General features: G+C 40.1%; 1 protein-coding gene and 1 long non-coding RNA gene across 4 annotated transcripts in view; one reads left to right on the top strand and one right to left on the bottom strand.

The window, feature by feature from the left end:
• PELI2 (pellino E3 ubiquitin protein ligase family member 2) overlaps positions 1-3,777 on the top strand; it is a 184,253-nt gene extending 180,476 nt beyond the window's left edge. For all 3 annotated transcript variants that reach the window (XM_032875320.1, XM_032875318.1, XM_032875319.1), the window contains one exon: positions 3,092-3,777. In XM_032875320.1, the coding sequence (XP_032731211.1) occupies positions 3,092-3,658 (567 nt within the window). In that variant the 3' untranslated portion in view covers positions 3,659-3,777. The remainder of the gene's footprint in view (positions 1-3,091) is intronic.
• A 3,075-nt stretch (positions 3,778-6,852) lies between these two features.
• On the bottom strand, positions 6,853-24,907 carry LOC116878114. The gene is made up of 3 exons (XR_004384772.1): positions 24,898-24,907; positions 19,151-19,155; positions 6,853-6,963 (listed from the first exon to the last, which is right to left on the bottom strand). It is a non-coding gene; the product is annotated as an uncharacterized LOC116878114 (long non-coding RNA).
• Between the last annotated feature and the right edge of the window lie 1,541 nt (positions 24,908-26,448).

Here is a 26,448-nt window from a genome sequence, read left to right as displayed (position 1 = left end):
GAGTGAGAAGGTGGCAGTAGATGGAATTATAACGTGTCCTCCTTGATAGAGTCTGGACTCCCACATTGCCATTTGGTATCCTCTTGTGGGGAGCCCCAGCCGGCCCTCACCTGGGAGAGTTACACCAGAGCATTTGCTTTCTTGGGAAATAGAAAGCGTTCGCTGGAGTCCGAGAAGGGCTTGTCTTTCTCAACGGGCACATTTCTAGAATGAGCTTCTTGCCCATCCTCGGTGATTGTGCAGTGACCCAGCTCAGGCAGCTGTGTGTGTCATGGGAGGGGACATGCTCCTGAGAAGAAACGACTCACAGAATAGCCTGTGTTCAGGGATTGTGTTAAGTGTCAACTAATTTTAAAGTCAGTCCCTGTAGGAGACCCTCAGATCTTCCCCAGATTGTGCTATACTGATAGTGTATGGTGTAAAGGTTTCTGAGTTCCATGCAGCTGATCTTGCACTATGGGAAACACGGGGTGGGGAGGGGGTCAGTGAGAGGACCCAGCCCCCCTATAGCCCCCTCTTGTTAACCAGGGAAGGTTCATCTGTGGTGAACACCTGCTGATTCTGGGAGCTTAGGTTTCCATTTCGGACTCTGGTTCTGTAGCTGTGGCTGGTAGCATTGAGGTAAGTGGTCTGTCTGGAGATAGATTTAGAGAATAGGGCTCTGGCAGTCCGTACGTTTGCAACCGAATACAGAAATACGGAGACTAATGTGATCTGCTGGCAATTCAGAATATTTTGAAAGTAGTAGATGCCTCCTGTTCTTGGTGTGGAACTAGTGCTGGTAGAAGGTTTCGGATTAATACCATACTCAGTGTTTAATGTGAATCATCATACTGATATGTTAACAACTGCCATGTTTCTCATCACAGCAAGCTTTGTCCTTGATCAATATAATTAATTAAACGTGGGGGAAATGCCCCTTCAGGAGCTGAACCCCCTGCATAATCAGGTGAATAGACTTTGAATTGTATCCTGTTTCTTATGTTTACAGCTAGGTGTGAGCATACTATAGGCTAGGTCTACCAGATCCATACTGGATACATAATGTATCACATAATACTGGGGTATTTAAACTACACTGGCTCTGTAAAACTTAGTAAATTTAGCTAAGTTCACCTCCTTACCCAATTTTAGATGCTATAAAAATAACCCTAGTGTCACATATCGACTCTCCCAAGTGAGTCACAGTAAGTCTCTCTCGGGCAGTGCTCAGAGCAACCTCATGACATCAGTGTCATGGTTCCCAGTACAGAGGAGAAAACCAGGGCTTTAAAAAGTTGGTAACTTGCTTGTAAGCAGTAGGTGGGACCCATCCAGTCCGTCCTCCCCACTTCTGAAGTGACCTTTTGGAAAAGCAGATCTGTTCTTTTATAGCTGTGGAAAACTGCCTCCATTTCCTCTGGGCACAGGAGGCCAGACGGAACCTCCAGGCCCACTGTTGGTCGCCTGTGGCACACCGGCAGCTCCCTCCGTGCGCCTGCTGTGTGGCCTTGCCTCCCTCTTTCTGGACCGTCTTCTCTTCCACCCACTAGTTCCTGACAACAATGTTTTCAAATCTCTGTTCAAGGGCAATCTTTTTTAAAAAGCATTTCTGACCTCCTGTCCTCAAACTAACAGTAGCAAACATCAGCATCGTGCTTACTGCCTGCCAGACATGGTTCTAAGAACATTCTTTGTATGATTTAATGCTCACCCTCCTCTTGTCCAGTCCAGAAGGGGGAACCAAGGGGAACGAAGGCACAGGTAGCTGAGGTAACCGCCCCAGGTTAGAGCTAGTACGTGACCGAGCCTGGGTGCACACGGAGGCCATGGGCTGTGAAGTCCACGCTCCTAGCCCCTTTGGGGACGTGGCCTCACATGACGGTTGCAGCACATTATGGACCTTCACTGGCTTCTAGCTCCAGCATGTCTGCCTCCTGCTAGTGAAGAAGACGTCTCTTCAGGATGGTAGAGAAGCTGTATTAGCTCCAGGCACATGGAAGCAGTGGTTGGATTCCTGCCTGCCGTGTCTAACAGCTTCACCTCAGCTGTTAATCAGACTTGTAAGCTCTTGGTGTACTATGTGTCGTCCTTTTTAAAGTGAAGGCTTTCTCTTTCTCTTTCTCTGACTTACTTCACTCAGCATAATACCATCCACATCAGTGTAAATGATAAAATTCCATCCTTTCTGATGTCCAGTAGTCCACTGTGTGTGCGTGTATGTACACACACCACATCTCTATCTAGTCTTCTGCCAACGGACAGTGGACATCTGAGCTCTTTCCATAGTCTGGCTAGTGTGGACATTGCTGCTATAAACATTGGGGGGCAGGTGCCCCTTCAGATTACTGCATTTGTAGCTTTGGCGTAAAAACCCAGTAGTGCAGTTGCTGGAAAGAAGTCAGAAAGGGAGGCAAACAGAGACTCTTAACTCTAGGAAACAGGGTTGCTGGAAGGGAGGAGGATGGGGGGTGGGGACAGGGTGACAGACATCAAGGAGGGCACGTGATATGAGGAGCACTGGGCGTTATACGCAACAGATGAATTACTCTACATATGAAAGTAAGTATGTACTATATGTTGGCTAACTGAATTTAACTTAAAAAAATGGCAAATGGCAAATGCTTCTCCAGATCATAGGAATTCAGAACAAACAACAGATTGAGGGAAGCTAAAGATCACCAGGCATCATTTGGGCCACTGCAGTCCTTATCGCAGGGTCCCACAAGGACCTGGGTCGGAGGTGGTCACAGGGAGGATGAATCTTCACAGCTGGACAGGTGGGACACGTCCTGTCCCTCGAGCGGTCAAGGAGCAATAGTGTTATTGATGAGGAAAAATGAAAACCTAAGATTGATGAAGTTGGTTAAAATAATCACTGCAGGAATTGAACATTTAGGGTTTGCGAGGACGGCCCACCCCTATTCCATCCCGTGTCCCTGTGAGGAAACAGGCGGGGCTCAGGGAGGAACAGCCTCCTGGAGCCTCTCAGGGAGGCCGCGGGGAGACCGCCTGCCCGTGTTCGCTTGCACGAGAATTTTTACTCAGAGAAAAGAACGTTAGAGCGCGGGGCTGCACGGTGCTTCTACCAGGCCTGTCCACCTCGTTGCAGGTGGAAAGCGAGACCAACGTCCTGCAGGACGGCTCCCTCATCGACCTGTGCGGGGCCACGCTCCTCTGGAGGACGGCGGACGGCCTGTTCCACACCCCGACGCAGAAGCACATCGAAGCCCTGCGCCAGGAGATCAACGCCGCGCGGCCGCAGTGCCCCGTGGGGCTCAACACCTTGGCCTTCCCCAGCATCAACAGGAAGGACGTGGTGGAGGAGAAGCAGCCCTGGGCCTACCTCAGCTGCGGCCACGTGCACGGCTACCACAACTGGGGCCACCGGAGCGACACGGAGGCCAACGAGCGCGAGTGCCCCATGTGCAGGACTGTGGGCCCCTACGTGCCGCTCTGGCTCGGCTGCGAGGCGGGCTTCTACGTGGACGCCGGGCCCCCCACGCACGCTTTCACCCCCTGCGGACACGTGTGCTCCGAGAAGTCCGCCAAATACTGGTCCCAGATTCCCCTGCCTCACGGGACTCACGCGTTCCACGCCGCCTGCCCTTTCTGCGCCACGCAGCTGGTCGGGGAGCAGAACTGCATCAAATTGATTTTCCAGGGACCCGTGGACTGATGCCCCGGACAGCCGTGTGCGACTTTATTAACAAGTTACTGTGAAGATTTTGCCACTAACTCTAGATTTTACCTTTTTATAATGCTGTTTATTAAGGGGAGGGGGGACCTGAGGCTGGGGGGGGGGTCGGGGGAGGGCAAAAAGGGGGGTGGGGTGTCACGGCGCTGAGACATGCCCGGAATTTAAGACCGCAGTGGCGTGGTGCATGCTCTGAACAGCGGCACTGTCATGGAAGTATGCTTGATGCAACCATCCTATCTTTGTACTAATTGGATTAAAAAGGCCATGCTTTTATTTTAACCTTAGGTTTTTAAACGAGGTTTTCCTTTGTAAACTTGGACGAGACTTGAAATCCTATTTTACAAATGCAGATGAAACTCATTCAAAAGGCGTTGCCTCTCCACGTGCGCCCTTCCGTGCAGCGTGGCCTCGGTGGTGACCCGGAGCCGTGCGCGGCGCCTGCAGAGCCTTGACCGAGACTGGGAGCTGAGCGGCTCTGACTCCGCCGCTCGGTACAAAGGGATGAAATGAGATGAAAACCTAAGATTGGTGAAGTTGGTTAAAATCATCACTGCAGTAATTGAAGGAGGCCTTAGGCATGGAGGGCTTGTTCTGAAAGCTGGGGTTTTCGGATTTTTCTGTTTTTTGGGGGGAAGAGAACATCCCTTTGCTGCCATGTTTTGTTTTTACTTTGGTGGAATTCAATGGCTTTATCCACACAGTCATCTGAGAACTTGGCATTTCAAAGAAATTTCCGTAATTTTTTATTCCACCTTTGGTTATGTCCTTGATAACGCCTTGTGCATGGCCAGAACTGTTTGGTTAATTAAAATGCAGCAACTCTTAAAAATTCCGTAATCAAGGGGGATTATTGCAGCAGTCAGTATGGCCTACGTACTATACCATCAAGTTTCTTTTCTTACTGCATTGTTGAGGATTTAGGATTAAAAATAAGGTTTTACCTTTTAGGAAACCACTTGTTGGGGTTTCTTAAGTGTTTCTCCCTTAAGGCGGCCAAAATTCTGGGAGCCTCGAAGCAACAGCTCACAAGGATGCAGACGTTTTGGTTCGCTCGCTCCCTGCCATCTGTCACCTTCTCCTGCAGCGTACGGAGCCCCGTAAGTCTAGAAAATGTTTGCAAATCAAACTAAATTTAAATGGGATCATTAGATATACACAACACCAAGTGCTACATCTGCAGAGATAATTTGAAATTCCTGATTTCAAGAGAGCAAATGAGTGTTTACTGAGGAATAATTAAATCAGAATTTCATATGAGCGCCACCATCCTTCTGTTAGTTCTATTCATTTTGAGTGATTCTCGGATGCTCATTCTCTGTCCTCGGTACAGATAGCGTCCCTGCTCCCAGAATGTAAAGATTTCTAGGCCAGGAGACTGCCACAGCTCCGCTCATAGACTTGAAGCAGAGCCTGCCACATGCAGCAAGTATTTATTTAAACTAACATCCATGCTATATTTTAACCTTTTAAGGGTATAGAATTTACAGGATTCTCACATACTGTGTTCATACTTGAATATCTTTCCATGTTTTGCCCCCTGGGAAATATGTTGCCCTGTTTTCAGTTGTTCTAACCCATGGTGAAGGTCTTTCTTCCTGAAAGCGATTAGATTACCCTTGATTGCTGCTACTTATTTGACCTAATATCTAAAAAGTTCAGCTCAGTTTTTTTAAAAAAAAGCTTTACTTTTCAGAGGAGATTATCATTGAGGAGATGTTTTTTTGTTTTGGTAATTTTTAAGTGATGTGAAAATCCAGCAACAGTCCTCTTCTGGATAGCTTACTCTGTTCTGTAGGTAATTTCATTTTCTTTTCGTCTGCAGGGAGAGTAAGTCGTAATGTATCAAATGCCTTTTTAGGTAGTCTCTGTCCCCGAGGATTAGCTTTCACTTAGTTTGTCTTTTCAGTTTGTGCTCCTTTGGGCTCCACAAAATGACAGAAGCTGCAACAGTCCCTTTTTTTGCTGTATGGCTAGAAGGTGATTGGGGGAGTCTTGATACCCTAAAAGCATCTTGTATGGTAAACGGCCTTGCCTCTAAGAACGGCTGGATTTTCCCTATCAGAAACATTTCTGGAAAGTTACAATCTGCTATAATCTTTCATTTCAAGGACTGTAATAGTTCAGGGTCTAGCAGATTTAAGTGTAACACATGGCCCCAAATAACTTTACAACGTGAAATGTTTGTTGTTGTTGTTTACTTCTAGTAAATGGAGATAACAAAGTAAAAGCTGAACTTGGAGTAATAAATTCCAAGCTCTTTGAAGGGGAGTAACAGTACACTGCCCCCCGTCCACATCGCATCTCCTGTGACCTCCAAGTGAGGTACCCTTGCCCTCCGGGGAAGGAACAGCAGAGGGGCAAGACTGCCAAAAAGATGCCAGGCTCCTCTTGGCCGCTTCTAATAAGAGTTGCTTAGAATCTGACCCAAGGAGTTTCCTCCCAGGTGGAGAACAATTCAGTTTTTGAGAATAAAGAGCTCCAGCTCGACAGAGAAATGCAATTTAGAAAAAGTAACTTCTCCGAGGTTACCTCTGTTTTCATCTTGCTTACCACCACATTAAAGGGTGAGTCCCACTCTCCCAGGTGTCCACATAGGAAACTGCCGATCGATTATTGTGATCTTGGCCTGACCGAAATGCCTTTGGTGAATAGGTCACCAGAAGTTTAAAAAAAAAAAAAATACCCAGTGATGTATTCCTGTAGTTAACTTTTTCCGTTGTCAGTTTACTGTTTTAAAAGAAAAAAGGGTGGATGGGATACAATTCTGAATATTTTTCTAGTCCGGAATTTTTTTTAATTAATAATCGGTGCTGTCAGGTCATGCATGCTGCAACTCAGTATTTCCCTTATTTGATTTCGCTTTTTGCAAAAAGGGCTATGGTTCACATGGCAGAGTAAATATTAAACTTTCTGGGGTTCCCTCCCCCCACCTGTGGCCCAAAAGAATTAAAATCTTTTAATATAAATAGCATATTTATCATTCCTCAATAGTTAATTATAAAGTTTGGTACCTTTGTGCCTCAGGGAAGCCACGTGATATAACTGGTTATAGAATTTCAGGGTTAGGGTTTAAAGAAAGGAGAAAGCCATTGGAAAAATGATGGGCTCCATGAAGGAGACTAATGAATCTGGATGCAGAAATATGCCAGGAACTGGCATACACATGATTGTAATAGAATTTCTTTCCAGTATCAATAGGGAAAGCTTAAGTTAATTGCATATGCTGTATTAGGAAAGTTGAGAACTCTTCCTAAAGCTTCAATTGCTTTATTTTTGCTTACATCCTGTGTCGTGGGAGCTCAGTATTGTGATTTGGGCACTTTTGAAAGTTAAAGCGAGCATGTTTTCTCCTTTTGTCATAGGTCTCACAACTGTTACTTGTGGTTCTAGGATTTTGATCAACTTTTTAGCCATTCTGTGCTTTGACTTCATGTGAAAGGACGTGTGATCACGGCATTGTTCACGCTGGCTACAGGCTGGTTATTTTCATGCAATTTTGCCTGGTAACAGTGGAATTTCTGATAGGCAAACCACAGAACCTTGATTTTAAGCCAGATCCATCTCCATTCCCTTGGCAGGCGATCTTCTAGTCCCTAGTTTAGCCTTCATGGGCTGAGGGTATGAAGTTCCTTCTCTAGGGCTGGAAATAGAGCCGAGCTCTGTTATCGTTTCTTAATGACCCAAAGGCCAACGAGACAACGCCAGGATTTTTTTTTTTTTTTCCAAAGAAGAATGTAAGCATTGCTAAAGTAGTAAAACAACAGAAGGTTCAGTGTTTCTTTTCAGGAAAACTTATATCCTCTCAAGTTTTCGCCCTCATGAAGAAGCCCTAGAGGAAGACAGGACAAAGCAAATATTTTTCCAGTTCTACTTAACCATTTCTAAACAAGAATAAACTTGATGAAAGGGAAATTATTTCTTTTTAGCTGAGATGACCGATTGTTTCTCTGTATGAAATAGTCTAGAAGTTACGGGGTGGTCACATTTACCATGTATAGTGTTATGAGCAGTTAAATATTATGGATATATTTGTAAAACTGTTCTTTTATATTTCATGTCAAATTGAAAAGTTTATTTCTTCACTATTGTACCTGTGGAAATACAAGCCATTTTACAGGAAAAAAAAAATCTTCGAAAATTATTAAAATGAATCTCAGTACGTTTGTGAGTCATTGTCTTCAGATTCTATGGCTCTCTGGGGCTTATCAGGACATTTAATACGAAGCCGTTACAATAGTAGACTTGATTTTTACATTTCTCAAACTTTCAAGTTGATCCCATGTCCTTGTGCTTATTGTATTCTATTCCACACAATATATTTTTAAATTTAATTTTGAAAATCCCATTTTTTTATTAAAAATTAAAATTCTTTTAAACTATTTTAAAATATCCCATTGGTGCTTAAATCTAACTTCCAGGAGAATTTAACCTGACTCGTAGAATTAATGGATTTTCTTCATGTTCACTATAGTTCTAGGGCTACTTTTGCAACAATCTTCATTCACTTCTAACAACGTAAGGATTATGGGTTAGCCTTTAAGCTGTAAACAAATAGATCTTTCATAAGAAAATATATGTATTTGATAGTTTCTCATCACATTGATATTTAAGGAGGCATAATATTTGAGGGAGATGGATTTTTCATTTCCCAAAAGAAAATGCACATTAACATGGGCTTTTATTTTGGGAATTAAATTTGATAAAGTATTGGAAGACTTAAGTTTCCACGAATTCTAAGATGGATTTTAGAAAAACATAGCCACTTGGAATTGTGAGATACATCCCATTTGACAAGGGTGCCAGAGTATTCAATGGGGAAAGAACAGTATTTTCAACAAATGAAACTGGGATAACTAGATAGCCACATACAAAAGAATGATGTTCTTACTTCACACAATACACCAAAATTAACTCAAAATGGATGAGAGTGCTGAAACTATAGAATTCTTAGAAGAAAACAATAAACATTTGTGACCTTAAATGTAACACGAAAAAAAAAAATGGGCTTTAAAAAAAAAAAAATGGTTCATTTCTTTTCCCTATATTCATCTGTTTCATTTCTTAAATTCCACATTGAAACAAAATGTTTTTTATACATTGAAGGACGGGGTCAAGAAAGTAAAAAGACAAACCACAAAATAGAATTGGAAAATTCTTTAAGAGAGTTGTACACAGAAGATGTTAAGAACTCATAACTCATCAATAAAAAGAACCAGTAAAAAGAGAATGGAAAAATACATACTCAAATCTTTTGACCAAAGAGGGTACAGAAATAACCAATAAGCACATAAAAAGATTCCCATCCCCAGGCACCAGAGAAGTGCAAGTTACAACCAGAAGATAACACTTTATACCCACTATGATGGTTATTAATAAAAAGATGTAGCAAGTGTCAACAATGTGTTGAAAAATTGAAACCCTCATACACTTACAATCCCTCATACACTGTTGGGGATTATAAGATAGAACATACAACCACTTAGGAACAAATAGTATGCCTGTTCCTCTTAAGGTAAAATATACGATTGCCATGGGACTCCTACATATGTAGCCAAAGATTCCTGAAAACATGTTCACACAAAAACTTGTACGTAAATATTAATAGCATCATTAGTCATAGTAATCAATAAGTAGAAACAACCCAAAAGTCCATCTGATGAATGAAGAGGTATCTACACAGCGGAGTTAGCTATAAAAATTAATGAAATACTGATATGAACTTTGAAAACATGCCAAGTGAAGGAAGCCATACACAAAAGACTACATTGCATGTCAGAAAATAGGCAAATTCAGAGACCGAATATAGATTGACAGGCACTGAGGAGAGAGAAGAGTCAAGGAGTAAGTACTACATTACTACTTTCGTTATTGCATGAAAATGTTCTCAGTTTACATAACAGTGATGGTTGCACAAACAATACTAAATAAATTTTATACTTTGAAAGGGTGACTTTCAATGTCTGAATATTATTTCTCAAAGCTAATTTTTTAAAAAGTTACATACTAAATTCAGAGATGTTGGGCTGAAAAATCTGCATCCTAGAATTTAAATACAGCCCCATAATCTTAGTGCTTCACATAAAAATATTGAGGATCCTTGAGATGTTTTCCAAAGTCTTAAAACAGCTTATTCCTTTCTATCACACTTCCACATGCCATTAAAGAAGAACAAAGATAAAAGCCCATTAAGAAGATTAGAAGAGGGGCGCCTGGGTGGCTCAGTGGGTTAAGCCACTGCCTTCGGCTCAGGTCATGATCTCGGGGTCCCGGGATCGAGCCCCTACATCAGGCTCTCTGCTCAGCAGGGAGCCTGCTTCCCCCACCTCTCTCTGCCTCTCTGCCTCTTGTGATTTCTCTGTCAAATAAATAAAATCTAAAAAAAAAAAAAACGATTAGACGAGAACTTGGTATTCTTAGGGATGGACTGTCCTTTTTGCTGTTAGGATGAAAAAACAGAATGGTATTTCTGGAAAAAATAGAATGCTATCTGAGGCTTCAAAATCCACTTTCTTTAAAAAGTATTTTTTTTGAGCACGCCAGTGACTCAGTCAAGTATCCCACTCTTGATTTGGGTTCTTGAGGTCATGATCTCAGGGTCACAAGATCGAGCCTCCTATTAGGCTCTGTTCTCAACAGGGAGTCTACTTGAGCTTTTCTCTCTCCCCCTCTCCCTTTGCCCCTCCCCCTGCTCCTCTGCACACTCTCTAAAATTTTTTTAAGCACATGTTGCAATGAGCACTGGCTGTTCTACACAAATAATGAATCATGGAACACTACATCAAAAACTAATGAAGTACTGTATGGTGACTAACATAAAAAATATTTTTAAGTTTAAAACTTTTTAACTCTTATAATCAAAATAAAAACTAACAGAACGCCACTGTAAAAGATTTAAAATCTAAGGCACATGAAGAATAAAACTTACTCCTCTACCACCCAAAAATAAACTATTAATATTTGAAGTTAGAGCTTTCTAAACTTAAAAAAAATTAATTTTTGTGAATTCAGTTTCATTCTGGTATTTAGTTACTTAAACAGTAATTGATAAAAATTTTGAAATGTGGTTTTGGGAACAGAGGGAAAAGTGACTGATGTATCTGGAGTGGGTTTCTCAGTAAACAGCTACAAAAAGGAAGTCTTCTCTCCTATGGCACAAAAAGTTTCCAAGGTTGGCAAAATGAAACTGTGATGGTTAGGCTGCCAAAGCTGTAAGTCTAAGAAGACTGTTTTCAAGCTGTTGTGTCCCCCTAAACACCCACTGCCAATCATGGGACATACTTTGGAAGGCCCACATGGACTATTTTTAAACATTACTTCCTTCTTTCATCTTCTAAACAGGTCCTAGTTGAAGAATAAAGTTATTCTTATTAGTTAAAAAAGGTAAAGTGGATTCTTTCTTGCCTACTTCTGGGTTCAAATTTGAGGTCACATCAGAGTGCCATGGGGTGTTTGTTGAAAATGCAGATTCTGTAGTGGCAGCTACAGAGGCTGGCGATGTTCTAGCCTTCTAGGTCTCTTCAGTAATTCATACCTTTGGACAGACAACATAAATGATTTCACAGGCAATGCATGTTCCATGCTTTAGGAAGCTTTTCTTCAAATAAATGATTGTATGATCCATGGGTTTCATGGTGCAAGTTATCATGCACTAACAAAATACAGTATTTTCCACAAAACTAGAATAACCCTAAGATTTGTATGGATCCACAGAAGACACCAAATAGCAAAAGCAATCTTGGAAAAAGAACAAAATTGGAGGTATAATAATCCCAGAATTGAAGATACCTTACAAAGCTGTAGTGATCAAAACAGTATGGTACTGGCACAAAAACAGACACCTAGATCAAGAGAACAGAATAGAAAGCCCAGAAATAAGTCCTTGATTAGATGGTCAATTAATCCACAACAAAGGAGGAAAGCATGTACATATACAATTGGGGAAAGTCTCAACAAATGGTGTTGGGAAAACTGGACAGCTACATGCAAAAGAATGAAACTGGACCACTTTCTTACACCATACACAAAAACTCAAAATGGATTAAGGACCTACATGTGAGACCTGAAAACACAGAAATCCTAGAAGAGCACACAGGCAATAATTTCTCTGACAGCCATAACAACACTTTTCTAGATTCCACTCCTGAGGTGAGGGAAACAAAAGCAAAAATAAACTATCAGAACTACATCAAAATAAAAAACTTCAGAGCAAAGGAAACAACCAACAAAACTAAAATACAACCTATTGAATAGGATATTTTCCAAGGACACATACAATAAGGGGTTAGTATCTAAAATATATAAAGAACTTAAATAACTCAACACTCTAAAACAAATAATCCAATGAACAAATGGGCAGAAGACATGGACAGATATTTCCCTAGACATACCTTTGGGCAACAGAGACAGGAAAAGACACTCAACATCACTCATCATTAGGGAAATGCAAATCAGAAATAACAGTGAGATATCATCTCACATTGGTCAGAATGGCTACTATCAAAAACACAAGAAATAACAAGTGTTAGTAGGATGTGAAAAAAGGAAACTTTGTGTATTGTTGGTGGGAATGCAAGCTGGTATAGCCACTGTGGAAGATGGTATGGAAGGTCCTCAAAAAAATGTAAAATAGAACTACACCATGATCCAGTAATCAGACTGGATTATCCAAAGAAAATGAAAACACTAATTTGAAGGGATATATATACCCCTATGTTCATTGTGGCATTAGTTCCTATAGCCTAATGACGCAATGAACATAGGGGTATATATATCATGAAGCAGCTCAACTGTCCATTGATAGAGGGGTGAATAAAGAGAGTGGTATATAGACCACGGAGTATTACTCAGCCATCATAAAGAATGAAATCTTGCCATTTGCAACAACTTGGGTGGAACCAGAGAGTATAACGATAAGTGAAATAAGTCAGAGAAAGATAAATACCATATAATTTCACTCATATCCGTAATTTAAGAGACAAAACAAATGAACAAAGGGAACAAAGACAAACCAAAATAGATTCTTAACTATACATAACAAACAGATGGTTACCCAAAAGGAGGTGGGTGGGAGATAGGTGAAAGAGGGGACTAGGAGTGAGCTCTCAGTAATATATGGAATTGTTGAATCACTATATTGTACACCTGAAATGAATATGACACAATATATAAGCTATACTGAAATTAAAATTTAAATAAATACATAAATAAAAGTTTGGCTGAGACCTCAGGTGGGAGGGAAGATCATTCTTAACCTTATGACCTTGGGAAATAATCCAGTACATCCCAAATTTATTTGGCCACAGACCCCCTCTTCTCCCATATAATGTGTTTTACTTTCTAGGCTTTAGCAGTTGTGGACCTATTGCCACACATTCTCAAAATTATTTTTTAATGAAACAAATGAACATGAGCCCAAAGGTATCCATTGATATTCGTGTAGTTCTAAATTCTAATATTTAAATATACTATTTGCTGCTATGTACAGCTCTGTATCACAGCCTCTAGGACTTATAATATTTTAATGATGATGATCATGTAATATTTGCCATATATTTTCATAAAGGTTATCTTTTGCCTATATATTTGAGAATAAGGCTACTGACAAGTATGTATGACCTTTTCAGTTGGTAGATGTTTCTTATTTTTAAGTGCATTTTTTGATAAAGTCCTATTAGATTTTATAAACTCCTACTCGAATTAGGTTATTCACTTATCCCACTTGGATACCAAGCTGGTTATCACTCCTTGTTCAGATGGAAAACATCATGATGCTTGATTGGTTCTCCATATTAGTTTCTTATATAGAGCAAGAGTAAAAACTCACTGAAAATCCCACAACCTATGCTGTGAAATCCAATGAACTGGCCAGATTTCAGTTCCTACCACCCACTAAGATTTCCTTTGGATGAGAACTAGTTACCATTGATTATAGTTTGATTTTTTAAAAAGATTCACTTATTTGAGAGAGGGGGGCAAAGGCAGAGGAAAAGAATCCTCAAGCAGACTACCTGCTGAGTGTGCAGCCCTAAACCGGGCTTGATCTCATGATCCTGAGATCATAATCTGAGCTCAAAATCAAGAGTTGGACACTTAACCTACTGAGCCTCCCAGGTATCCCAATTACAGTCCAATTTTTAGTGGATTTGATTGTCTGCTTGTATTCCTAAATCTGTAGGATGAAATCTGCTTTAGAAAATAAAGGTTTTAATGATGACCTCAATCTGAATCAACATGACTAATATTAGAAAACATAAAGCCAATGTGGAGAGAGGAAAGAACATTGAGGTAGGTGTCAGTTTCTGATAATTGTGTGACTTCTAATTATGTGATCTCAGGCAAGTTATTTAATCTTTCTGCTTATTTTTCCAATGGGAGATGATGAGATTGGACTAAATTGATCATGTCAAGTTATAAAATAAGTCTCAATTTAAAAGACAGAAAAAATTATATTAAATATTTTTTCCTACCACAACAAAATGAAACAAAATAACAGAAGGCAAACTGTAAACTTCACAGTAATGGGGAAATTAAATAGCACACTCCTGAACAATTATGAGGTCAAAGAGTAAACTAAAAAGGAAATTAGAAATTACTTTGAGGAAAGTGAAAACAAAACTACAACATATCTAAACTTACACATTAGAAGTGTAATTCATCGCAGTAAGTGCATACATCAAAAAAGAAGGGAGATTTCAAATAACCTAAAATTTACACCTCAAGGAGCTAGGAAAAGAAAAAACAAGCCCAAAGTTAGGAGAAGGAAGGAAATTACAAAGAGCAGAAAAAACAAAATAGAAATACTTTAAAAATAGAAAAAATTGACAACTTTTTTTGAAGAGATAAAACACAATTGACAAACCCTTAGCCAAACTAAGAAAAAAGGGGTAAACTCAAATAAAATCAGAATGAAGAGATATTACAACTGTGGACACAGAAATAAAAAGAATTATGATAGACAACTATGAACAATATACACCAACAAACTTGACAACCTAGAAGAAATGCTTAAGTTCCTAGAAACACAGAACCTACCAAAACTAAGTCATGAAGAAAAATAAAGTCTAAGCAGACCCATAACTACTATGGACATTGGACCTGTAATAAAAAAAAAAAATCTCCCAACAAAGAAGAGTCCAGGACTAGATGGTTTCACCAGTGAATTCTACCAAATACTTAAAGAGGAATTAAGGCCAATCCTTCTCAAACTCTTCCCCAAAATTGATAAGGAGGGAATCTTTCCAATTCATTTAATGAGGCTAGTATTATTTTGATAACAAAGCTGGACAAAGAAAAAGAAAACTATAGGCCAGTATCTCTGATAAATACAAAACAAAAATCCTAAAAAAAAAAAAAAAAAACTAGTTGCAAATTAAATTCAAACAGCACATTGAAAGGATTATACACCATGATCAAGTGAGATTTATCCCTGGGGTGCAAACATGATTTAATATACAAAAATCAATTAATGTAATATATTACATCCCAAGAATAAACGATAAAAATCACAATTATCTCTATAGAGGCAGAAAAAGTATTTGCTCAAATTCAACATCAATTCTTGATTATGATTCTTAACAAACTAGGAATAGAAGGAAAATACCTCAACAAAATAAAGGCCATATACTAAAAGCACAAAAATAACATTTTTGAAAAATCGAAAATTTTTCTTCTAAAAATCAGGAGGTTGGGAGCCTGGGTGGCTCAGTGGGTTAAGCCACTGCCTTCGGCTCAGGTCATGATCTCAGGGTCCTGGGATCGAGTCCCGCATCGGGCTCTCTGCTCAGCAGGGAGCCTGCTTCCCGCGCTCTCTCTCTCTCTCTCTCTCTGCCTGCCTCTCCGTCTACTTGTGATCTCTCTCTGTCAAATAAATAAATAAAATCTTAAAAAAAAAAGTCAGGAGGAACAAGGCAAGGATGCCCACCCTCCCCACTTCTGTTTAACACAGTACTCGGGGTGTTAGCTAAAGCAATTAGGCAAGACATAAAAGTCATCTAAATTGGAAAGAAAGTAAAACAATCTGTTTGCAGATGACATCTTATATACAGAAAGCCACAAGAATCCATTTCTTTAAAAAACCTACTGTAACTGATAAAACTAATAAGTGAATTCAGTAAAGTTGCCAGATACAAAGTTTGTTTCACAAGTTCCTATTCAAGAGCAGTGTAGGAAGACTCTAAAATCACCTCCTCCATAAAACACACCAAGTTACACCTATTAAAAGGACAATTTCTCCTGAAGAACTGGAGGCTGACTGAACAACTACTGAAAAACCAAAGTGGAGTCAGAACAGCAAGAGAATAGCAAGGAAGATAGACACAGTAAGGAGGACAGAGACACTGCCAACACTGTGAAAGGCAGTGGGGAAGGACAGTACTGAGGCACCAGGAACAAATCCCACTGCCCTTGGGCACAGAAAGAAAGCCATGATTTAAAGAGCAACTGGGGACCCAGGCAAGATGGTGGAGGAGTAGGGGACCCTATTTCAAACAGTCCCCTGAATTAAGCCAGATATCTGCCAGACCACTCTGAATGCCCACGAAATCAGCCTGAAATGTAAGCTATTCCAGGATCTATACCAAGAGAACATCTCCGGTAGCCCATTTTGGGGTATGAAGCGGGGAGCTGCAATTCTGTAGGCAGGTATCAGAAGATAAACAGAAGGGTGGGGGGGAGCTGCCACAAAGCTGGTGCCAGGAAGGTGAAATAACACAGAAGCACAAAAGTGTCCCGCTGTGGGGGCCTGGGCACAGACTCACAGACCGATAGGCAGCCACTGGAAAAGGACTTTAGGGTAGCCCCCTGGCTGAAACCTGGAGCTGCGGGGATGTGCATGCGAACTGGGAGCAGGTGGTGGTTTTAGAGACACAAAGGGCAGAGACATGCCTGGACATGGAAGTGAGGGCTTGGGAGTACTGCTGTGGGGAGCACAACCCAGGCTGCTGCGGTTTTTTTCAGCAGCACAGACAAAAGTGGAGTCAGTGTGACCTGGAGGGCTTTCTGGAGAACAGGGTGTGATCTCACTGTTCTGAGACAGAAGTTTGGACACTTCTGCTCTGACTCTTGGAAGAGACACGGAAATTCACCAGGGAAAGATGCCAGAGAGAGTAAAAGCCCTCCCAAACAGGTTTTCACCAGGCCCATCCCCCACTACTAGGGGAAAGGCAATTCTGCCCATACAGGGTTGCCTGAATAACAGCCCAGCAGACCCCTTCCCCCAGAAGATAGGCTGAAAGAACAAGAGGCCAAGAACCCTGAAGTCCCTATAAAACAGCTGCATTTTCTTGGATTGTGGCCAATAGTTTGAACTCTGTATATTCCCTCAACCACCTCTCACCAGAATGACTAGGAGGAGGAACCCCCAACAGAGGAAAAATTAAGAGACTGACCTCCGCCCTGAACTAATGGATATGGACATAAGCAAGAGGTTGGAAATAGACTTCAGGGTAACTGTTATGCAGCAATAGCTAGGGTAGAGAAAACCATTAGTGACAACACAGATTCTCTAAGGGCAGAAATGAGAGCTGATCTGGCAGAATTTAAAAATGCTATCAGTGATGGGACGCCTGGGTGGCTCAGTTGGTTAAGCAGCTGCCTTCGGCTCAGGTCATGATCCCAGCGTCCTGGGATCGAGTCCCACATCGGGCTCCTTGCTCGGCAGGGAGCCTGCTTCTCCCTCTGCCTCTGCCTGCCATTCTGTCTGCCTGTGCTCGCTCTCTCTCCCTCTCTCTCTCTGGCAAATAAATAAATAAAATCTTTAAAAAAAAAAAATGCTATCAGTGAGATCCAATCTAATCTAGATACTCTAACAGCTAGGGTAAATGAGGCAAAGAATGAATTAGTGATCTAGAAGACAAACTGATAGAAAAGAAGAATCAGGAGGAGGCCTGTAACAAACAGCTTAGAATCCATGAAAACAGAATTAGAGAAATAAATGACACCAATATTAGAATTATTGGGATCCCTGAGGGGGTGGAGAGAGAGAGAGAGAGAGAGAGAGAGAGAGGACTAGAAGATATAGCTGAGCAAATCCTAGGTGAGAATTTTCCTAACCTGGGGAATGAAACCAGTGCTCATGTCCTAAAGACAGAGAGGACACCCCCCAAGATCAACGAGGGTAGAGCAACACCCTGGCATGTGATAGTGAAACTCTCGAATGTTAAATCCAGAGAAAATATCTTAAGGGCAGCTAGAGGGAAGAGATCACTTATGTAGAGAGGGAGGAATATCCAAATAACGTCAGACTTGCCCACAGAAACCTGGCAGGCCAGAAAGGGCTGGCAAGACATACTCAAGGCACTAAATGAGAAGAACATGCAGCCAAGAATACTTTATCTGGCAAGGCTGCCATTTAGAATGGACAGAGAGATAAAGAGTTTCCAAGACTGGCAAAGACTGAAAGAATGTGTGGCCCCTGAACTGGCCCTGCAGGAAATATTAAGGGGGGACTGGTTGCTCTATAAAAGAAAAACCCCAAGAGTGGTATAGAACAGAAATTTACAGAGACAATCTATAGAAACAAGGACCTCACAGGCAACATGATGACAATAAAAACATATCTTTCAATAATCACTCCCAAAGTGAATGACCTAAATGCTCCCATAAAATGGCACAAGGTTGCAGACTGGATAAAAGACAGGACCTAACAATATGCTGTCTACAGAGACTCATTTTGAACCTAAAGATATATCCAGACTGAAAGTGAAGGGATGGAGAACCATCTTTCATGCCAACAGACCTCAAAAGAAAACTGGGGTAGTGATTCTCATATCAGACAAACTAGATTTTCAGCCAAAGGCTGTAGTCAGAGATACAGAAGGACACTACATCATTCTTAAAGAGCCATCCAACAAGAAGATCTAACAGTTGTAAATATCTATGCCCCTAACATGGGAGGGGTATACATTAGGCAACTGTTAACCAAAACAAAGAGACATATTGATAAGAATATGTTAATTGTAGGGGATCTTAACATGCCACTCTCAGCAACAGACATATCATCTAAGCAGAAAATCAACAAAGAAACAAGAGCTTTGAATGACACACTTTACCAGATGGACCTCATAGACATATACAGAACATTCTACCTTAAAACAATAAAATACCCATTCTTCTTGAGCACACATGGAATTTTCTCTAGAATAGACCACATATGGGGTCACAAAACAGGTCTCAACTGATCACAAAAGACAGATTGTTCCTTGCATATTCTCAGACCACAATGTTTTGAAACTGGAACTCAATCACAAGAACAAGTTTGGAAGAAACTCAAACACTTGGAAGCTAAAGACCATCCTGCTCAAGAATGTTTGGGTCAATCAGGAAATCAAAGAAGAACTTAAACAATTTATGGAAACCAATAAGAACAAAAACAAAATGGTCCAAAACCTATGGGATACAACAAAGGCAGTCGTAAGGGGGAAATACATAGCCATCCAAACCTCACTCAAAAAAATAGAAAAATCCTGACTACACAAACTCTTTATACCTTAAAGAACTGGAGAATCAACAACAAATTAAGCCTACCCCACACACCAGAAGGGAAATAGTTACGATTATAGCAGAGATCAATTGATTAGAAACCAGAGATATAGTAGAGCACATCAATGAAACTAGAAGCTGATTCTTTGAATTAATAAGATCAATAAACCACTGGCCAGACTAATCCAAAAGAAAAGAGAAGGACCCAAATTAATATAGGTATGACTGAAAGGGGGGAGAGATCACGACTAGCCCCAAGGAAATAAAAACAATCAGAAATTACTATCAATATCTATATGCCAAGAAGTTAAGCAACCTAGAAGAAATGGATGGTAAACTTCCAAGACTGAACCAGGGAGAAATTGACAACCTGAATAGAGCAATAACTAGTAAAGAGATTGAGAAGTGGTAAAAAAAAAAATAAATAAAATAAAAAAAATAAAAAAAAACACCTCCCAAAAAACCCAAGATCTAGGACCTGATGGATTCCCTGGGGAATTCTACCAAATATTCAAAGAGGAGAAAATAACTATTCTCCTGAAGCTGTTTCAAAAAATAGAAACAGAAAGAAAACTTCCAGACTCTTTCCATGAGGCATCACTTTGATCCCCAAACCAGGCAAAGACCCCATCAAAAAGGAGAATTTCAGACCAATATCGCTGATGAATATGGATGCCAAGATTCTCAAAAAGATCCTAGCTAACAAGATCCAACAGTACATTAAAAAGATTGTCCACCACAACCAGGTGGGATTTATCCCTGGGATGCAAGGGTGGTTCAACATTCACAAATCAGTCAATGTGACAGAATAAATTAATAAGAGAAGAGAGAAGAACCACATGGTCCTCTCAATTGATGCAGAAAAAGCATCTGAGTACAGCATCCTTTCCTAATTAAAACTCTTCAGAGTATAGGGATAGAGGGAACATTCCTCAACTTCATAAAATCTACCTATGAAAAACCTACAATGAATATCATTCTCAATGGGGAAAAGCTGACAGTCTTCCCTTTGAGATCAGGAACATGACAAGGATGCCCACTTCACCACTATTGTTTAACATAGTACTAGAAGTCCTAGCAACAGCAGTCATACAACAGAAAGAAATAAAAAGTATTCAAATTGGCAAAGAAGTCAAACTCTATTAGCAGATGACATGATACTTTACATGGAAAACCCAAAAGACTCCACCCCTAAATTACTAGAACTCATACAGCAATTCAGTAATGTGGCAGGATACAAAAAATCAAAGCACAGAAATCAGTTTTCTTATACACTAACAATGAAACTATAGAAAGGGAAATTAAAGAATCGATTCCATTTACAATAGCATCAAAAACCGTAAGATATCTTGGAATAAAACTAACCAAAGAAGTAAAGGATCTATACTCAAAGACTACAGAACACTCATGAAAGAAACTGAAGACACAAAAAGATGGAAAAACATGCTCATGGAACAGAAGAATAAACACTGATTAAATGTCTATGCTGCCCAGAGAAATCTATACTTTCAACACCAGCCCAATCAAAATATCATCAGCATTTTTCAAAGTGTTGGAACAAACAATCCTAAAATTTGTGTGGAACCAGAAAAGACCCCAAAATCGCCAAGGAAATGTTAAGAAAGAAAAACAAAGGTAGGGGTATCACATCGCCTGATTTCAAGCTATATTACAAAGTTGTGATCACCAAGACAGCTTGGTACTGGCACAAAAACAAACTCACAGACCAAAGGAACAGAGCAGAGAGCCCAGATATGGACCCTCAACTCTATGGCCAAATAATCTTTGACAAAGCAGGAAAAAATATCCAATGGAAAAAAGACAGTCTCTTCAATAAGTGGTGCTGGGATAATTGGACAGCTATATACAGAAGAATGAAACTCAACCATTCTATTACACCATACACAAAGATAAACTCAAAATTAATGAGAAACCTCAATGTGAGACAGGATTCCATCAAAATCCTAAAGTAGAACATAAGCAGTAACCTCTTCAACATTGACCACAGCAACTTCTTTCAAGACATGTCTCCAAAGGCAAAGGAAACAAAAGCAAAAATGAACTTGTGGGACTTCATCAAGATAAAAATCTTCTGCACAGCAAAAGGAAACAGTCAATAAAACAAAGAGGCAACCCACGGAATGGGAGAAGATATTTGCAAATGATACTACAGACAAAGGGCTGATATCCAAGATCTATAAAGAACTTCTCAAACTCAACACTCAAAAAGCAAATAAGTCAAAAAAATGGGCAGAAGACATGAGCAGACACTTCGCCAAAGAAGACATACAAATGGCTAACAGACACATGAAAAAATGTTCATCATCATTAGCCTTCAGGGAAATTCAAATCAAAACCATAATGAGATACCACCTTACACCAGTTAGAATGGCAAAATTTAACAAGGCAAGAAACAACAAATGTTGGAGAGGATGTGGAGAAAGGGGAACCCTCTTACACTGTTGGTAGGAATGCAAATTGGTACAGCCACTTTACAAAAGAGTGTGGAGGCTCCTCAAAAAAATTAAAAATAGAGCTACCCTATGATCTTGCAATTGCACTACTGGGTATTTACCCCAAAGATACAGATGTAGCGAAAAGAAGGACCATATGCACCCCAATGTTCATGGCAGCAATGCCCACAATAGCCAGACTATGGAAGGAGATGAGGAGCCCTTCAACAGACGAATAGATAAAGAAGATGTGGTCCATATGTACAATGGAATATTATGCCTTCATCAGAAAGGATAAATACCCAACTTTTGCATGAATATGGGTGGGACAGGAGGAGATTATGCTGAGTGAAATAAGTCAAGCAACGGAAGTCAATTATCATATGGTTTCACTTACTTGTGGAACATAGGGAATAGCATGGAGGACATTAGGAGAAGGAAGGGAAAAATGAAGTGGGTTAAGTCAGAGGGGTAGATGAACCATGAGAGACTGTGGACTCCCAGAAACAAACTGAGGGTTTTAGAGGGGAGGGCCGGGGGTGGGGGATGGGTTGGCCCAGTGATGGGTATTAAGGAGGGCACATATTGCATGGAGCCCTGGGTGTTATACATAAACAATTAACCCTGGAACACTACCCTGGAACACTACATTAAAAACTAATTACGTGCTGTATGGTAACTAACATAATAAAAAATAATAAAAACAATAAAATAGTGAAAAAAATAAATAAAAGAGCAACTGGTTAAAAGAGCAACTCCTTTATAGTAAATAACACCAGAAACTCTGCCAAATGGCAGAGGAGCTACAGGAATGCTCTCCAGGTCAGAGGAACTGACGAATGACATAGTTTATATTCCCACCCCAACATAAAAGCCCAGACCAGAGCAAAGTCTGGACACCATAAAGGGCATGTCTGGTTGTCTCAGTGAGCTCATTATCTCAGAGAGGCTAGAGTCCACAAGCCCACACCAGATCCTCACACTGAGCCATAGGAGAAGGGCTGGAGTTTAAAGGGGCTGATCAGCAGTAGGAATGCTCTCTCCCCCTCCATCTTAAAAGCCCAGAGCAGAGCGGGGTCTGGCTCACAGAAAACTTGCAACGTCAGTAAGCCCAGGATCCACAGCCCACAGCAGCTGCCCTTTGGTGCTGGGACACAGAAAACAAACTTCAGGTTTTTTCTGGTGTTTAATTTTTAATTTATTTTATTTTCCTTTTTAGAAATTTGTTTTGTCCTGTTTCATAATTTTAGTTTTCTCTTTTTCTTTTATTATTTTCTTTATTATTTTTTCTTTTCTTCTTTCTCTAAAATTCTGTATTATATATGCTAGTTACTCTTTTAAACCACAGCTCCAGCCAGCAAGCAAGTCACCAAGCACAGAGTCACATGAGGGCCACCATACACAAGACCACTCCAAGTTTAGAAGTAGCTGTTCCAGCTAATCCATAGAAACAAACACAGAAAGTCAAGCAAAATGTGGTGACAGAGGAATACATTCCAAAAGAAAGAAAAAGAGAAAACCTCAGAAAAGAATTAAAGGAAACAGATAACAATATGCCTGATAAAGAATTTAAAGTAATGATCATAAAGATATTCACTGGGCTCAAAAGGAAAGAGTGAAGAACTCAGACCTTCAATAAGAGAGAAAATATTAGAAAGAACCAGAAGTGAAGAACACAGTAATAGAAATAAATACACTAGAGGAAAACAACAGATTAGCAGATGCAGAAGAACTTGTGATCTGGAAGACAGGGTATTGGAAAGCATGCAAACAGAACAGCAAGAAGTAAATAAATTTTTTGAATGAGGACAGATTAAGAGATCTCTTAAACATCAGGTTAAACATTCATATTATAGGGGTAGGTCCCAGAAGAGAGGAAGGTGTAGAAAACTTATTTGAAGAAATAACTGAAAACTTCTCTAACCCAGGGAAGGAAAGAGATATTCAAGAAACACAGTTCCAGACAGGATGAATCCAAGGAGGCATATAATAATTAAAAATGTCAAATGTTAAAGATAAAGAGACTCTTAAAAGCAACAAGAAATAAAAAGTGACCTACAAGGGAAAACCTATATGGTTATCAGCTTATTTTTAAACAAAAATTTGGCAGCCAGAGAGAGTTGCATAATATATTCAAAGTGTTGAAAGGGAAAAACCTACAACCAAGAGTACTCTACCAGCAAGGTTATTATTCAGATTTGAAGGAGAGAAAGAGTTTCCCAGACAAACAAAAGATAAAGGAGTTTATCATCACTAAACCAACCTTAAAAGAAATGTTAAAGGGATTTCATTAAAGTGGAAAAGAAATGGCCATAATTAGACATAAGAAAACTCTGAACAAAAAGATGTAAAATATGACCACATATACATAAAACTTAGAGAAGGGAGTAAAAAAGGATGAGGAAAAGATTTTTTTTTCTATTTTTTGAAGGTGTCTGAATTTAAATGACCATTAAATTAATATAGAATGCAGGGCGCCTGGGTGGCTCAGTGGGTTAAAGCCTCTGCCTTCGGCTCAGGTCATGATCCCAGGGTCCTGGGATCAAGCCCTGCATCGGGCTCTCTGCTTGGCAGGGAGCCTGCTTCCTCCTCTCTCTCTGCCTGCCTCTCTGCCTACTTGTGTCTGTCAAATAAATAAATAAAATCTTTAAAAAAATTAATATAGAATGCTATTTATTTAGAATGTTATATATGAACCCCATGCTAACCACAAACCCCAAAGTCTATAATACCTACACAAAAAATAAAGAAATTCAAACAAAACAGTATACTCAATCATAAAGAGCAAGAGAAGAAAGGGAAGAACTACAAAAACAACCAGATAACATTTTTTAAATGGCAATAAGTATTATTCCATTGTATATATGGACCATATCTTCTTTATCCAATTCTTGGAACACGGAAAAAAAAATTAAAAAGGCAATAAGTACATACCTATCAATAATTACTTTGAATGTAAATGAACTAAATGCTCCAATCAAAAGACAGAGTAGCAGAATGGATTAAAAAAAAAATATATATATATATATGACCCATCTATATGCTACCTATAAGAAACTCGTGTTAGACCTAAAGATATCTACAGATTCAAAGTGAGAGGATGGAGAAACCTCTATCATGGAAATGTATGTTGAAAGAAAGCTGGAGAAGCAATAGTTATTTTAGACAAACTAGACTTTAAAACAAAGCCTGTAACAAGAGACAAAGAACACTATATTTTAATAAGGAAGACAATCCAACAAGAAGATACAACAATTGTAAATATTTATGCACCCAGTGTGGGAGCACCCAAACACCTAAAATAATTAACAAAGAAACTAATCGATAATAATACAATAGTAGGGGACTTTAACACCCCACTTACATCAATGGACAGATCATCTAAACAAAATAAACAAGGAAACAATGGGTTTGAATGACACACTGGAACAGATGGATTTAACAGATATATTCAGAACATTCCATCCTAAAACAGCAGAATGCACATTCTTTTCAAGTGTGCGTGGAACATTCTCCAGAATAGATTACATGTTAGGCCATAAAATAAGACTCAATAAATTTAAGATGAAAATCATACCATGCATTTGTTCTGACCACAACAATATAAAATTAGAAATAAATCACAAGAAAAGATGAAAAAAATACAAACACATGGAGACTAAACAGGATACTAAACAACCAATGGGGCAATAAAGCAATCAAAGAAATACACAGAGACACATGAATGTGAAAACACAATGGCCCAAAATCTTTAGTGAAAGCACTTCTAAGAAAATAAATAAATATTTTATATATGTATATAAAATATATGACAATACAGGCCTATCTCAAGAAACAAAGCTCAAACAATCGAACTTTATGCCTATAGGAACAAGAAACAATAAACAAAGCCCAAGGTGGGTGGAAGAGAGGAAGGAAAATCAGAACAGAAATAAAGAACATAGACACTAAAAAGCAAGAGACTGTGGTGTGTCTTGGCAAGTGGGGGGTGTTGTTGCTAGAAATCAATGAAACCAAGAGCTGGTTCTTTGAAAAGATAAATAAAATGGACAAACCCTAGGAGAGGGGGAAGATGGCCACAGAATAGGAGGACACTAGGCAAAGTTCATGCCATGAGTGCAAGTAGATACCTATCAAATCATCCTGAATATCCCAGAAACTGGCCTGAAGATTGACAGACAAACTCCACAGCTGAAGGGAGAGAAGAAGCCACACTGAAGAAAGTGGGAAGTACAGTGACAAGGTTTAGGGGAGAAAAGGATCCTGGCTGCTGCAGAAGACAGGAAGCTACAGTTGAGGAGAAGGGAAAGAGAGAAAGGAGCATACAGGATAATGCACAAGGAAAAGGCTTCCCCATAGCAAAATGAGAAGGCTTAATTTCCAAAGTTCTTGCAATCATCAGGGCTTAAAGCCTGGTTTTAAAGGTCAACAGGCTTGGCTGGGATAGAGCCCAAGGGCACTGAACTGCTCTTGGGGAGAAGGCAGGCCAAGAACCCATGGGGCTACAGTGTGGAAACAGTGATCTTAAGAGTGCTGGGACACACAGTGGGGAGATTATTTGCTCTTCTCAGAGTGTGTCCCTAAGAGGGAGGTTTCATTGAGGTACCTCTCCAGGAGCAAAGGAGATGGCCAATGCCATTTTCCTCCCCTAACCCCAACATAAACACAGAGCCACCTGCAGGAAGCAACGCAGCATAGCCACTGGCTGCCTACCTTGCTTACATAAGCCCTGTCTCCCTGTGCTCCAGTGGAACTACCTCTCTCAGTCAACTTACCTTGGTCCCAGCATGGCAGACCCCTCCCCAGAAGGCCAGCACAAACCCCTGCCCACACCATGTC

Source organism: Lontra canadensis, unplaced genomic scaffold, assembly GCF_010015895.1.
Source record: "Lontra canadensis isolate GAN:19392208 unplaced genomic scaffold, GSC_riverotter_1.0 scaffold55, whole genome shotgun sequence".
Taxonomy (NCBI): domain Eukaryota; kingdom Metazoa; phylum Chordata; class Mammalia; order Carnivora; family Mustelidae; genus Lontra; species Lontra canadensis.
This window is presented reverse-complemented; position numbering and strand designations above follow the sequence as displayed.